Source organism: Mustelus asterias, unplaced genomic scaffold (assembly GCF_964213995.1).
Source record: "Mustelus asterias unplaced genomic scaffold, sMusAst1.hap1.1 HAP1_SCAFFOLD_431, whole genome shotgun sequence".
Taxonomy (NCBI): Eukaryota; Metazoa; Chordata; class Chondrichthyes; order Carcharhiniformes; family Triakidae; genus Mustelus; species Mustelus asterias.
In genome coordinates, this window is record NW_027590386.1 from 333156 (window position 1) to 349478 (window position 16323).

At 47.2% G+C, this 16323-nt stretch overlaps 1 protein-coding gene across 1 annotated transcript in view; it reads right to left on the minus strand.

The window, feature by feature from the left end:
* Window positions 1-16323, minus strand: part of LOC144486703 (F-actin-monooxygenase MICAL3-like) — a gene marked incomplete at its 5' end in the record, with an annotated part of 256125 nt that overhangs the window by 222056 nt on the left and 17746 nt on the right. The window contains 2 exons of the mRNA XM_078204702.1: window positions 3707-3832; window positions 5124-5213. Of these exons, the coding sequence (XP_078060828.1) occupies window positions 3707-3832; window positions 5124-5213 (216 nt within the window). The remainder of the gene's footprint in view (window positions 1-3706; window positions 3833-5123; window positions 5214-16323) is intronic.

A 16323-nucleotide genomic window follows, 5' to 3' on the forward strand; every position in this document is an offset into this window, starting at 1 on the left:
ATTTGGTAGCAAAAGCCACACAAGCTTTCGAGGCTCTGAGCCCCTTCTTCAGGTGAGTGGGAATTCTGTTCACAAACAGAACTTATAAGACACAGACTCAATTTACATGAATAATGGTTGGAATGCGAATACTTACAACTAATCCAGTCTTTAAGAAACAAAACAATGGGAGTGGAGAGAGCATCAAGACAGGCTAAAAAGATGTGTATTGTCTCCAGACAAGACAGCCAGTGAAACTCTGCAGGTCCACGCAACTGTGGGAGTTACAAATAGTGTGACATAAATTCTGATTCTAGGATCGCATGATAAAGACTCAGGAGGAAAAAAGCAGAAATATTTATGTGAAATAGTGTGACATAAACCCAATATCCCGGTTGAGGCTCAACCGGGATATTGGGTTTATGTCACACTATTTCACATAAATATTTCTGCTTTTTTCCTCCTGAGTCTTTATCATGCGATCCTAGAATCAGAATTTATGTCACACTATTTGTAACTCCCACAGTTGCGTGGACCTGCAGAGTTTCACTGGCTGTCTTGTCTGGAGACAATACACATCTTTTTAGCCTGTCTTGATGCTCTCTCCATTCCCATTGTTTTGTTTCTTAAAGACTGGATTAGTTGTAAGTATTCGCATTCCAACCATTATTCATGTAAATTGAGTCTGTGTCTTATAAGTTCTGTTTGTGAACAGAATTCCCACTCACCTGAAGAAGGGGCTCAGAGCCTCGAAAGCTTGTGTGGCTTTTGCTACCAAATAAACCTGTTGGACTTTAACCTGGTGTTGTTAAACTTCTTACTGTGTTTACCCCAGTCCAACGCCGGCATCTCCACATCATGACTACCCCAGAGTCCAGTGAATTTTGATAAATAACCACTAATGCATCCGCTATTACCTCTGACATTTCTTTCAGTACCCTGGGATGCACCGGAGCACCTGGAGGAAATCCAGTATTGGTTTCTGTATTTAAGAAAGGATGTAAATACATTCGAAGCAGTTCAGAGGTTTACCAAACTAATATCAGGAATGGGTTAATTGTCTTATGAGGAAAGGTTGGCGAGATTAGGTTTGTTTCCGCTGGAGCTTAGAAGATTAAGGGCGGCACGGAGGAACAATGGTCAGTACTGCTGCCACACAGCGCCAGGGACCCGGGTTCAATTCACGGCTTGGGTCACTGTCTGTGTGGAGTTTGAATAATGTCCCCGTGTCTGCCTGGATTTCCTCCAGGTGCTCCGGTTTCCTCCCACAGTTCAAAAATGAGAGGGTTAGGTGGATTGGGCATGCTAAATTGTTCCTTAATGTGAGGGGGACGAGATAGGGTAAATGCATGGGCTTATAGGGATCGGGCCTGGGTGAGTTTGTAGTCAGTGCAGACTCGATGGGCTGAATGGCCTCCTTCTCCACTCTAGGATTCTAAGAGGCAGCTTAATCAAAACATTTAGGATCCTGAGTGGTATTAACAGTGTGGATGTGGAGAGGATGTTTCCCCTTGTCAAAGAATCTAGAATTAGGGCTACTGTTTAAAAATAAGGAATTGCTCATTTAAGACAGAGATGAGAAATTTCTTCTCTCAGATGGTGGTGAGTCTCTGGAACTCTCATAGAGAAATCATAGAAACCATAGAAACCCTACAGTACAGAAAGAGGCCATTCGGCCCATCGAGTCTGCACCGACCACAATCCCACCCAGGCCCTACCCCCATATCCCTACATATTTATCCACTAATACCTCCAACCTACGCATCTCAAGACACTAAGGGCAATTTTTAGCATGGCCAATCAACCTAACCCACACATCTTTTGACTGTGGGAGGAAACCGGAGCATTCGGAGGAACCCACGCAGACACGAGGAGAATGTGCAAACTCCACACAGACAGTGACCCAAGCCGGGAATCGAACCCAGGTCCCTGGAGCTGTGAAGCAGCAGTGCTAACCACTGTGCTACCGTGCCGCCCCTCTTCCTCAAAAGTCAGTGGAAGCAGAGTCTTTGAATATATTTAAGGCAGAGCTAGATAGATTCTTAATGAACAGGTGGGTGAAAGGTTATCAGGCATAGTCAGGAATGTAGGGTTGAGGTTACAATCAGATCAGCCATGATCTTATTGAATGACAGAGCATGGATATGGAGTATAGATATGGGAGTAGGGCCTGGGTGGGATTGTGGTCGGTGGAGACTCGATGGGCCGAATGGCCTCTTTCTACACTGTAGGGTTTCTATGATGATTCTATGAGAGCAGGTTTGAGGGGCCAAATGGCGTACTCCTGCTCCTAATTGGTATGTTTGCATTGTGCTCAATTCCTTGAACGTCAACTTTAACAAAGTTTTTTTTTACAAAGAACAAAGTACATCACAGGAACAGGCCCTTCGGCCCTCCAAACCCATGCTGATCATGATAACCCAACTGAACTACAAAAAAAAATCTTCGGCCCTTACTCAGTCCGTATCCCTCTATTATCTCCCTATTCATGTTTTTTATTTCATTCGTGGGACATGGGCGTTGTTGGGAAGCCAGCATTTACTGCCAATCCTTAAAACCTATACCCATCCAGACTGCCTGTTAAATGTCGCTAATGTGCCTGCTTCTGCCACACATCTCCCTTAAACTTTCCCCCCCTCACCTTGAACCAATGCCCCCTTGTAATTGACACTCCCAAACTCCCCGCCCCCCCCAAACACCCCCTCCAAACTCCCCCCACCAAGCTCCACCCTCTCTCCAAACACTCCCCACCAAACTCCCACCTCTTTCCAAACTGCCCCCCCCCACCAAATTCCCCCCTCTCACCAAACCTATCTCTTTCTCTACACCATACCTTTAACTGTAACACTATGTTCTGTACCCTCCTTTCCTTCTCTATGTATGGTGTCCTTTGTCTGTATGGCGCACAACAAACAATACTTTTCACTGTATAATAATAAATCAAATCAAATCAGCCTCTCACCAAACTGTCAGTCTTACAACTTCCCCCCTTGCCAAATTCCGACTCTCAACAAACTACTCTCTCACCAAATTCCCCACTCTCACCATTAATGACCACTATTGGGTGTATGGTGTTGGGCGGGTGGTGATTGCAGTGATCAATTTTTATTTACTTTCGGGGTAATAATATAAAAGCTGAACTCGACTCCTGATTTTCTCAGCTTTTGAAATCTCTCTCCTGCACAGTGAAGTTCCAGCTCTGATCATCCTGTGAGATATGTTGTGCAACATCAATGGCTTGATGGTTTGAGTTATAAGGAGAGGCTGGATAGACTGGAACCTTTTTCCCTGGAGCATAGGAGGCTTAGGGGTGATCTTATAGAGGTCTATAAAATAATGAGGAACATAGATCAGCTCAATAGTCAATATCTTTTCCCAAAGGTAGGAGAGTCTAAAACTAGAGGGCATAGGTTTAAGGTGACAGGGGAGAAATACAAAAGGGTCCAGAGGGGCAATTTTTTCACACAGAGGGTGATGAGTGTCTGGAACAAGCTGCCAGAGGTAGTAGTAGAGGCAGGTACAATATTATGTCTTTTAAAAAGCGTTTAGACAGTTACATGAGTAAGATGGGTATCGAGGGATATGGGCCAAATGTGGACAATTGGGACTAGCTTAGTCATTTAAAAAAAGGGCAACATGGACAAGTTGGGCTGAAAGGCCTGTTTCCATGCTGTAAAGCTCTATGACTCTGACTCAATGGATTCAGAAATCTCAAGTAGATCATTACCTTCTGGTGGTGAGGTAGCTGCAGTCTCTTCCCCTTCCTGGCCTGTGATATGTGTCCAGTGGACATCTGCTTTGATCTCCAGAGGGTCAATGGGACTGATTATCTGTCGTACTCGAAGATCCGAAGCTGCTTGACATGGCAGACAGTGCCAGAGAGGCAACAGCATTGTTAGCAGAGAGCAGGACACAAAAAGAAAAATAGACAAAGAAATAGTGAGGCACAGCACAGGAAATAAAGGTCAGAGTTACTAACAGCAAGAAAACAAAGCAGATAGCATCAGGCTACATGGCAGAAGAGGCTGGGGAAGCTGAGCTTCAGAGAGCAGAGGGAGCAAGGGCTTGGAAACATGAAGCCCGGACAGGTAAAGCCGGAAATCTGAACCCCGGAGAGTGGAACCCCGAGAGAGCTGAACATCAGAGAAGTGAACTGCAGAGGCTTGGATTGCAGCTCCACACTCTGCTGACCATGCACTGTCAGCTTGGATAGTCCATGGACATTGAGCCAGAATTTTGCCTCTGATCCCTGCCCAACAATCTCGCCCTCTCACTTTGGTATGATCTCATCCATTGTGTGCCTAGACTGCAGCTCACAGTAATGCAGAACTCAGAGCTGGCTGCAGGTATCAATGCCCATGTACTGTCTATGATGTTAGGTATGCACAAAAGCAAAAGGGTTAGTAACAAAAGTATTAAATTGCAGTTCACATGCCATGCTAATGGCTTAGAGTGCAGGAAAACACGACATCCTCAGCATTTCAATACAGGCACAACCCAGCCGTACATGTGATGGGTCCACAACAGCCCAACCTAGTCAAATTCCAGCATTTGTGAACAATGTCTCTTCTTGCCAAGTATTCCAGCCAAACTTTCCGGCAGGGAAAGAGTTAACGAGAGCCGCAGAGGAGGTTCCAGCAAAGGTGAACAATGTACTAAAGGGCTCCAGGCTCAAGCACCAGTCCCAACTGTCAGACAGACCAGTATGCTGTGATGGTCTTACACTAGTAACCTGGTGACAGACTCTCTGAGTGAACTGGTACTGGGAGTGTGTTTCTGAGACCTCACTGAGCCACACACTAGAATCTTTATTTGAGTAATGACACTTCGCTGTAACGTCCTGTGTGCTCTCCAATACAGTTAGCAGCATACATGAAATACAATTCACTCCTTTTAACTTGTTCTAACTATCGGCGGTGTGCAAAGGAGTCTCATAGTTCCACACATTCCAGTGAATCTCACTCTCTTGGAGCTTCTGTTTATTCTAGCCACTTTTTTTGGTCCAGTTAATTACATTTAACACTAGCCCAGCAGGACTTCTCCGCCAATATAGTCACAGGCTCCCTATTGCCCGCTTAAAAGGAGCGGATTGTGTCTCACTCGCTCTGTCAATTCAGGCATTTGGAGAGGAGCGAAGCAGATACCTCTGAATGAAGGGTTGTCCTCTTCATCAGATAGCTGATGGACCCAGAGCCCAAACTGGAGCTCCTTCTCCCAGGGATAGTACTCACCCTCTTCACACACAGTCACACAGGGACAACCACAGTTACACAAACCGTCACACACAGTCACACATGGACACACGGACCATCACATACAGTCACACAAACCGTCACATACGGACAAACACACAGTCACACAGGGACAAACACACAGTCACACAAACCATCACATACAGTCACACATGGACAAACACAGATCATCACACACAGTCACACAAACCGTCACACACGGACAAACACATAGTCACACACAGACAAACACACAGTCACACACAGACAAACACAGTCACACATAGTAACACAGGGACAAACATAGTGACAAACACACAGTCATACACAGGGACAAACACAGTGACAAACACACAGTCATACACAGGGACAAACACACACAGACACACAGGGACAAACACATATAGTTACACACAGTCAGACACAAGATCACACACAGGGACAAATACACAATCATAAAAGTCACACATGCACATACATATTCACACAGAAATACGCATGCATGCACACACACACACGTGGACACATATTTACGCACATACACATTGATGCAGGAATACATTCTCACACACACGTTCAAGCAGACACACATTTATAAGCATGTGCACACATATACACACGTGCACACACATGGACGCACATTCAAGCAGGCACACATTCACACACGCATCCAACATTTATGAAGACACGCACATTCAAGTAGACACAGTCACCCACATACACATGCATACACACACATTTATGAAGACACACACGCACAGTGGGACAGAGGAAAACAGGAAGTACAGTCAGTGCAGGAAGTTCAGATTGGTTGATCCAGCAAAAAGATGGAGAGTCTGGTTATTAAAAGGGACTCTCAGTGAGATGGTGAATTATCCCAAATTGGGAACTAAAGTGGATCCTCTGGTCTGAATTCACTCTGTCAACCTGCCCTGACTTCCTCAAGGTGAATGAGGCCAACATGAGGTGTGCCTGCACGGTGATCTCACTTTCCTTAGCTCTGCACTACCATCACTGCTTCTTTCTCTTCTGCTCTATCCTCGTGCTGCTGAACCATAACAAGAACTCATTTCCCTCTTTCCCAATTCTCACTGCTTCCTGGGACATCAGCATAGAGATGCTGCTTGGCTGGAGCAATGGGCAGAGTGGTCAGGCAATGGAGGCAGAGGGCACAACATGGGCCTCATCAGCCTCCACAATGACCTTCAAACCCCTTCCAGGGCCCAGGCTGTAGATTACTGACTTGTCAGGATGCTCTTGTTCTTCTGTCTGGCTGCAATTAAAGTAAAGTCTGGCTGCAATTAATCTTTTCTCTGGAGCATAGGAAGCTGAGAGGTGATCTTATAGAGGTCTATAAAATAATGAGGGGCACAGATCAGCTAGATAGTCAATATCTTTTCCCAAAGTAGGGGAGTCTAAAACTAGAGGGCATAGGTTTAAGGTGAGAGGGGAGAGATACAAAAGTGTCCAGAGGGGCAATTTTTTCACACAGAGGGTGGTGAGTGTCTGGAACAAGCTGCCAGAGGTAGTAGGAGAGTCGGGTACAATTTTGTCTTTTAAAAACATTTAGATAGTTACATAGGTACAATGGGTATAGAGGGATATGGGCCAAATGCAGGCAATTGGGATTAGCTTAGGGGTTTAAAAAAAACGGCGGCATGGACAAGTTGGGCCGAAGGGCCTGTTTCCATGCTGTAAACCTCGATGACTAGAAACAGGTGGTGAGATTAACTCATGATGTGGAGATGCCGGCGTTGGACTGGGGTAAACACAGTAAGAAGTCTCACAACACCAGGTTAAAGTCCAACAGGTTTATCTGTTCACAAACAGGGCATATAAAGACACAAACTCAATTTACAAGATAATGGTTGGAATGCGAGTCTTTACAGGTAATCAAGTCTTAAAGGTACAGACAATGCCCATGACCACTGAAGTGTTCCCCAACACTCTTGCCTGGTGATTGTCGAGCGGTGTTCATTCATCCATTGTTCTGTAAATCTTGTAAATTTTGTAAATCCGTATTTTGTAAATTGAGTTTGTGTCTTTATATGCCCTGTTTGTGAACAGAACTCCCACTTACCTGATGAAGGAGCAGCGCTCTGAAAGCTAGTGGCTTTTGCTACCAAATAAACCTGTTGGACTTTAACCTGGTGTTGTGAGATTTCTTACTGAGATTAACTCACGCAGAGGTTTGAATATGCTTGATTCGCCTCAGAGCACAGATGGGGATGGTGATGGAATTTGCGTCCCACCCTGAAAAGGGGAATCCCATCCTTTCATTTTCTAAATGATCAAACACATCATTACTGTGGTCTCACTTGTGTGGCCTGTCTGCCATTGAGCGCTCTTTTCAGGCTTACTGACAGGATAACTGATTCACAAGATCCAGGAGAACCAGAAATCCTCCTCATATCAGCAGCTCCCACAGGAAGAGTTCAGTGACAGACCAATGGAACTCAGGGTCAAGGGGGTAGTATGGAAGAGTAATTGGTCCTCCCCTCAAACACCACCATCAGCATTAAACAAAGGGCAGCAAACTCGCCCCTCCCACCACCATGATCTGTAGATTTTCTACAGAGATCTGTAGAAAACCAGGAGAAACTTAACTGACAAAGAACAAACATTATACAGCACATGCTGTTATTTTCCCCCAAACCCAATGAGATGATAACTACAATCCCATGAACAAGACAGAGGAGCCGGTATCACACACCCTTTCATATTTTAGCACGCAGAGAATCATGAGGTAACACAGATAACAGAAGGACATCAATATCACACAAACCCCATCTCAACACTAACAAATCGTCCCAATAATTCCCATCAACCTAACACTAACGCTGAACCCCATCTCCCAACACATTAACCTTGAACCCCATCTCGCAACACACTAATCCTGAAACCCATCTTCCCAACATTAACCGTGAAACCCATCTCCCCAACATATTACACATGAGCCACATCTCCCCAACACACTAACCCTGAAATCCATCTCCCAATACACTATCATTGAACCCCATCACCCAACACATTAACCCTGAACCCCATCTCACAACACATTAACCCTGAACCCCCATCTCCCCACACACTAACCCTGAACCCCATCTCCCCAACACATTAAGCCTGAACCCCCTCTCTCAAAACACATCGACCCTGAACCCCATCTCAACACACTAACCCTGAACCCCATCTCAACACATTAACCCTGAACCCCATCTCGCAACACATTAACCCTGAACCCCCATCTCCCCACACACTAAGCCTGAACCCCATCTCCCCAACACATTAAGCCTGAACCCCCTCTCTCAAAACACATCGACCCTGAACCCCATCTCAACACACTAACCCTGAACCCAATCTCCCCAACACACTCACCCTGAATCCCATCTCCCAACACATTAACCCTGAACCGCATGTCCCAACACATTAACCCTGAATCCCCTCTCCCCAACAAAATAACCCTGAACCCCATCTCCCCAATATATTCAGGGAGGCGAGAGATGCAATTGCTGGGCCTCTAACAGAAATCTTTGTCTCTTCACTGGACACAGGTGAGGTCCCAGAGGATTGGAGGATGGCAAATGTGGTCCCGTTATTTAAGAAGGGTAGCAAGGATAACCCGGGTAATTATAGGCCAGTGAGCTTGACGTCCGTGGTAGGGAAGTTGTTGGAGAAGATTCTTAGAGATAGGATATATGCGCATTTAGAACTGAATAATCTCATTAGCGATAGACAGCATGGTTTTGTACGAAGGAGGTCATGCCTCACAAATTTGGTTGAGCTTTTTTGAGGTGGTGACAAAAGCGATTGATGAAGGAAGGGCCGTGGATGTAGTCTATATGGATTTTAGGAAAGCGTTTGATAAGGTCCCTCATGGCAGGCTGGTGCAAAAGGTTAAATCTCATGGAATAAAAGGTGAGCTAGCTAGATGGGTGGAGAACTGGCTTAGCCACAGAAGACAGAGGATGGCAGTGGAGGGGTCTTTTTCCGGTTGGAGGTCTGTGACTAGTGGTGTTCCGCAGGGCTCCGTACTGGGACCTCTGCTGTTTGTGATATATATAAATGATTTGGAGGAAGATGTAGCTGGTGTGATCAGTAAGTTTGCGGATGACACGAAGATTGCTGGAGTTGCGGACAGTGATGAACATTGTCAGAGAATACAGCAGGATATAGATGGGCTGGAAAATTGGGTGGAGAAATGGCAGATGGAATTTAATCCAGATAAATGCGAAGTGTTGCAGTTCGGTAGATCTAATGTAAGGGGGAGCCATACAATAAATGGCAGAACCATCAGGAGTAGAGACACACAGAGGGACCTAGGTGTACAAGTCCACAGATCCTTAAAGGTGGCAGCACAAGTGGAGAGGGTGGTGAAGAAGGCATATGGCATGCTTGCCTTTATTGGACGGGGCATAGAACATGTCCAAAGCTGTGTGGGTTAGGTTGATTGGCTATGCTAAAATTGTCCCTTAGTGTCCTGAGATGTGTAGGTTAGAGGGATTAGCGGGTAAATGTGTAGAGATATGGGGGTAAGGCCTGGGTGGAATTGTGGTCGGTGCATACTCGATGGGCCGAATGGCCTCCTTCTGCACTGTAGGATTTCTATAAGAGTTGGCATATGATGTTGCAGCTGTATAGAACAATGGTTAGGCCACATTTGGAATACAGTGTCCAGTTCTGGTCGCCACACTACCAGAAGGACGTGGAGGCCTTGGAGAGAGTACAGGGAAGGTTTACCAGGATGTTCCCTGGTATGGAGGGTCTTAGCTATGAGGAGAGATTGGGTAAACTGGGGTTGTTCTCCCTGGAAAGACGGAGGATGAGGGGCGACCTAATAGAGGTGTATAAAATTATGAAGGGCATAGATAGAGTGAACAGTGGGAAGCTTTTTCCCAGGTCGGAGGTGACGAACACAAGGGGTTCAAGGTGAGGGGGGCAAGGTTCAACATAGATGTCAGGGGGACGTATTTTACACAGAGGGTGGTGGGGGCCTGGAATGCACTGCCAAGCAAGGTGATTGAGGCGGACACGCTGGCATCGTTTAAGACTTATCTAGATAACCACATGAACAGACTGGGAATAGAGTACAAAAGAATGGTCTAGTTGGGCACATGAGCGGCGCAGGCTTGGAGGGCCAAAGGACCGGTTCCTGTGCTGTATTGTTCTTTGTTCACACTGAACCCCATCTCCCCAACGCTAAGCCTGAACCCAATCTCCTAAAACACGAACGGTGAACCCCATCTCCCCAACACTGAACCCCATCTCCCCAACACTTGAATCCTGAAACCATCTTCCCAACACTTTAACCCTGAACGCAATTTCTCCACTCACTAACCCTGAACCCCATCTCCAAACTCATTAACCGTGAACCCCATCTGCCAACACATTAACCCTGATCCCCATCTCCCAACACATTAACCCATCTCCCCACACATTAACCCTCAATTCCATCTGCCCAACACAATAACCCTGAACTCCATCACCCCAACACATTAACCCTGAACCCCATCTCCCAACACATTAACCCTGAAACCCATCTCCCCACACATTAACCCTCAATTCCATCTCCCCAACACATTAACCCTGAATCCCCTCTCCCCAACATAATAACCCTGAACCCCATCTCCCCAATACATTAACCCCGAACCGCATCTCCCCAACATATTCACACTGAACCCCATCTCCCCAAAACTAACCCTGAACCGAATCTCCTAAAACACTAACGGTGAACCCCATCTCCCCAACACATTAACCCTGAACCCCATCTCCCCAACACTAACCCTGAACTCCATCTCCCCTACACTTTAATCCTGAACGCCATTTCCCCACACACTAACCGTGAACCTCATCTCCAAACTCATTAACCTTGAACCCCATCTGCCAACACATTAACCCTGATCTCCATCTCCCAACACTGAACCCTGAACCCCATCCCGCAACACAAAAACTTTGCTCCCCATTTCCCCAATACATGAACCCTGAGCCGAATCTCCCAAAACATTAACCCTAAACCCCATCTCCCAAAACACACTAACCCTGAACCCCATCTCCCAACACATTAACCCTCAATCCCATCTCCCAACACATTAACCTTGAACCCCATCTCCCAACACATTAACCCTGAACCCAATCTCCAAAAACAATAAACGTGAACCCTATCTCCCCAACACATTAACCCTGAACCCCATATCCCCAACATGACCCCTGAACCCCATTTCCCCAACACTAATCCTTAACCCCATCTGCCCAACACATTAATCCTGCACCCCATCTCCCAAAACACTAACCCTGATCCCCATGTCACCACATGTGTGGGGGTCCCCACACCTTAATCCTGTACCCCAACTCCCCAACACATTAACACTGAACCCCATCTCCCCCCCACATTATCCCTGAACGCCATCTCCCCCACACACTAACCCAGAACCCCATCTCCCAACTCATTAACCCTGCTCCCCATCTCCCAATACATTAACCCTGAGCCCCAACTCCCAACACATTAATCCAGAACCCCATTTCCCAAAACATTACCCTACCTCCCAACACATTAACACTGAACGCGAACTCCCCAACATTAACCCTGAACCCCATCTCCTCAACAAACTAACCCTGAACCGCATCTCCCCACCACGGTAACCCTGCACCCCATCTCCCAAAACACTAACCCTGAACCCCATGTCCCCAATACATTAATCCTGCACCCCATCTCCGCAATACATTAACCCTGAATCCCATCTCCCAAAACACATTAACCCTGAACTTAATCTCTCCAACACATTAAACATGAACACCATCTCCAAACACAGTAACCCTGAGCCCATTCTCACCAACACACTAACTCTTAACCCCATCTCCCCAACACATTAACCCTGAACACTATCTCCCCAACATTATGTCTTCACCCCGATCTCCCCAACGCATTAACACTGAACCCCATCTCTCAACACATTGACCCTGAAACCGATCTCCCCAACAATAACCCTGAACCCAATCTCCCAAAACACATGAACCCTGAACCCCATCTCCCCAGCATAGTAACCCTGAACCCCATCTCCCAACATACCAACTCTGAACCCCATCTCCCCAACACATTAACCGTGAACCCCATCTCCCAACACATGAACTCAGAAACCCACCTCCCTAACACACTAACCCTGAGCCCCATCTCCCCAATACACAAACCCAGAACACCATCTCCTCAACACATTAACCTTGAACCCCTCTCCGAACACATTAACCCTGAACCCCATCTTCCCAACATATTAACCCTGAACTCCCTCTCCCCAACATTAACCCTGAACCCCCTCTCCCCAACACATTAACACTGAACCCCATCTCCCCAACACATGACACTGAACCCCATCTCCGCAACACATCAACCCTGAACCCTATCTCCCCAATACATTAACTCTGAACCCGATCTCCCCAACACATTCACACTGAACCCCATCTCCTCAACACATTAACCTTGAACCCCTCTCCGAACACATTAACCCTGAACCCCTTCTCCCCAACACATTAACAGTGAAATCTATCTCCCAACACTAACCCTTAACCCCATCCCCCAACACATTAATCCTGTACCCCATCTCCCAAAACTATAACCGTGAAACCTATCTCCCGAACACATTAACCCTCAACCCCATCTCCCCGACACAAACCCTGCACCCCATCTCCCTAACACACTAACCTGGATCCCATCTCCTCAACACACTAACCCTGAACCCCATCTCCCCAACACTAACCCTTAACCCCATCTCTCCAACACATTAATCCTGCACCCCATCTCCCAAAACACTAACCCCGAACCTCAAGTCCGCAACACATGAACCCTGAACCCCATATCCCCAGCTCATGAACACTGAACCCCATCTCCCCAACACATTAACTCTGATCCCCATCTCCCCAACACATTCACACTGAACCCCATTTCCCCAACACATTAACACTAAATCCCATCTCTCAACACATTAACCTTGAAACCCATCTCCCCAACACATTAACCCTATACCCCATCTCCCCAACACACTAACTCAGAACCCCATCTCTCCAACACACTAATCCTGAACCCCATCACCCCAACCCTGAACCCCGTCTCCCTAACACACTAACCCTGAACCCCATCTCCTCAACACATTAACCCTGAACCCCATCTTCCCAACATTAACCCTGAACCCCATCTCCCCAACACACTAACCCTGAACCCCATCTCCCCAACACACTAACCCTGAACTCCATCTCACCAACACACTTACCCTGAACCCCATCTCCCCAACACACTAACCCTGAACCCCATCTCCCCAACACACTAACCCTGAACCCCATCTCCCCAACACATTAACACTCAACCCCATCTCCCCAACACATGACACTGACCCCATCTCCGCAACACATCAACCCTGAACCCCATCGCCCCAACACACAAACCCTGAACCCCATCTCCTAACACATTAATCTTGGAACCCCATCTCACCAACACATGAACACTGAACCCCATCTCCCGACACATTAACCCTGCACCCCACCTCCCCACACGAACCATGAACACCATCTCCCCAACACACTAACCCTGAAACCCATCCCCCCAACACACTAACGCTGAACCCCATCTCCCCAACACAATCCCTAAACCCCATCTCACAAAACACTAACCCTGAACCCCATGTCTGCAACACATTAACCCTGAACCCCAACTCCCCAACCCATTAACACTGAACCCCATCTCCTCAACAAGCTAACCCTGAACCCCATCTCCCCAGCACAGTAATCCTGAACCCCACCTCCCAACACATTAACCCTGAATCCGATCTGCCCGACACAAAGACCCTGAACCCCATCTCCCCAACACAATAACCTTGAACCCCAACTCTCCAGCACACTAAGCCTCAACCCCATCTCCCCAACACATTAACACTGAAATCCATATCCCAACACTAACCCTTAACCCCATCACCCCAACACATTAATCCTGCACCCCGTCTCCCAAAACACTAACCGTGAATCCCATCTCCTGAACATATTAACCCTGAACCCCATCTCCCAAAACACATCAACACGGAAACCAATCGCCCAACACATTAAGCCTGAACCCCACCTCCGAACACATTAACACTGAATCCCATCTTCCCAACATCAGCCCTGAACCCCATCTCCCCAATTCACTAACACTGAACCCCATCTCCCTACACATTAACCCTGAATCCCATCTGCCCAACACAATGACCCTGAACCACATCTTTCCAACACATTAACCCTGAACCCCAACTCTCCAACACATTAAGCCTCAACCCCATCTCCCCAACACGTTAACAGTGAAATCCATCTCCCAATACTAACCCTTAACCCCATCTCCCCGACACGAACCCTGCACCCCATCTCCCCAACGCACTAACCTGGAACCCCATCTCCCCAGCACTAACCATTAACCATATCTCCCCAAAACACTAACCCTGAACCCCATATCCGCAACACATTAACCCAGAACCCCATCTCCCAACTCATTAACACTGAACCCCATCTCCCCAACACATTAACCCTGATCCCCATCTCCCCAACACATTCACACTGGACCCCATTCCCCCAACACATTAACACTAAATCCCATCTCTCAACACATTAACCTTGAAACCCATCTACCCAACACACTAACTCTGAACCCCATCTCACCAACACACTAACCCAGAACCCCATCTCTCCAACACACTAATCCTGAACCCCATCACCCTAACTCTGAACCCAGTCTCCCTAACACACTAACCCTGAGCCCCATCTCAACACATTAACCCTGAACCCCATCTCCCCAACTCATTAACCCTGAACCCCATCTCCCCAACACATGACACTGAACCCCATCTCCACCACACATCAACCCTGAACCCCATCGCCCCAACACACAAACCCTGAACCCCATCTGACCAACACATGAACATTGAACCCCACCTCATCAACACTTTAACCCTGAACCCCATCCCCCCAACACATTAACCTCAACCCCATCTCCCAACACATTAACCCTGAACCCCATCTCCCCACACATTAACCATGAATCCAATCTCCTCAACCAACTAACCCCTGAACCCCCTTCTCCCTGGCACAGTAATCCTGAACCCCATCTCCCCATACATTAACCGTGAATCCAATCTCCCCAACAGATTAACACTGAACCCCATCTTCTCAACAAACTAACCCTGAACCTGAACCCCATCTCCCCAACACATTAACCCTGAACCCCAACTCTTCAACACATGAACACTGAACCCCATCTCCCCAACACATTAAGCCTGAACCCCATCACCCCACACATTAACCATGAATCCAATCTCCCCAACACATTAACACTGAACCCCATCTCCTCAACAAACAAACGCTGAACCCCCATCTCCCGAGAACAGTAATCCTGAACCCCATATCCCCACACATTAACTATGAATCCAATCTCCCCAACAGATTAACACTGAACCCCATCTCCTCAACAAACTGACCCTGAACCCCATTTCCCCAGCACAGTAATCCTGAACCCCATCTCCCAATACATTAACCCTGCACCCCATCTCCCCAACACGATTAACCATGAACACCATCTCCCCAACACACGAACCCTGAAACCCATCCCCCCAACACACTAACCCTGAAACCCATCTCCCCAACACAATCCCTTAACCCCATCTCCCAAACACATTAATCCTGCACCCCATCTCCCAAAACACTAAGCCTGAACCCCATGTCCGCAACACATTAATCCTGCACCTCATCTCCCCAACTCATTAACCCTGAACCGCATCTGCCAACACATTAACCCTGAGGCCCCTCTCCCAACACATTAACTCTGTTCCACATCACCCAATACATTAACCCTGAACCCCATCTCCCAAAACATATTAACACGGAAACCAATCTCCCAACAAATTAACCCTGAACCTCATCTCCCCAACACACTAACTCTGAACCCCATCTCCCCAACACATCAACCCTGAACCCAATCTCCCCAACACATGAACACTGAACCCCACCTCCCCAATACACTAACACTGAACCTCTGTAAGGGACTGAGAAAAATGGGGATTTGTGGGTTTCAGTGTCCTGTTTACTGAACAGATGCTGTTTGTTGAGTGAT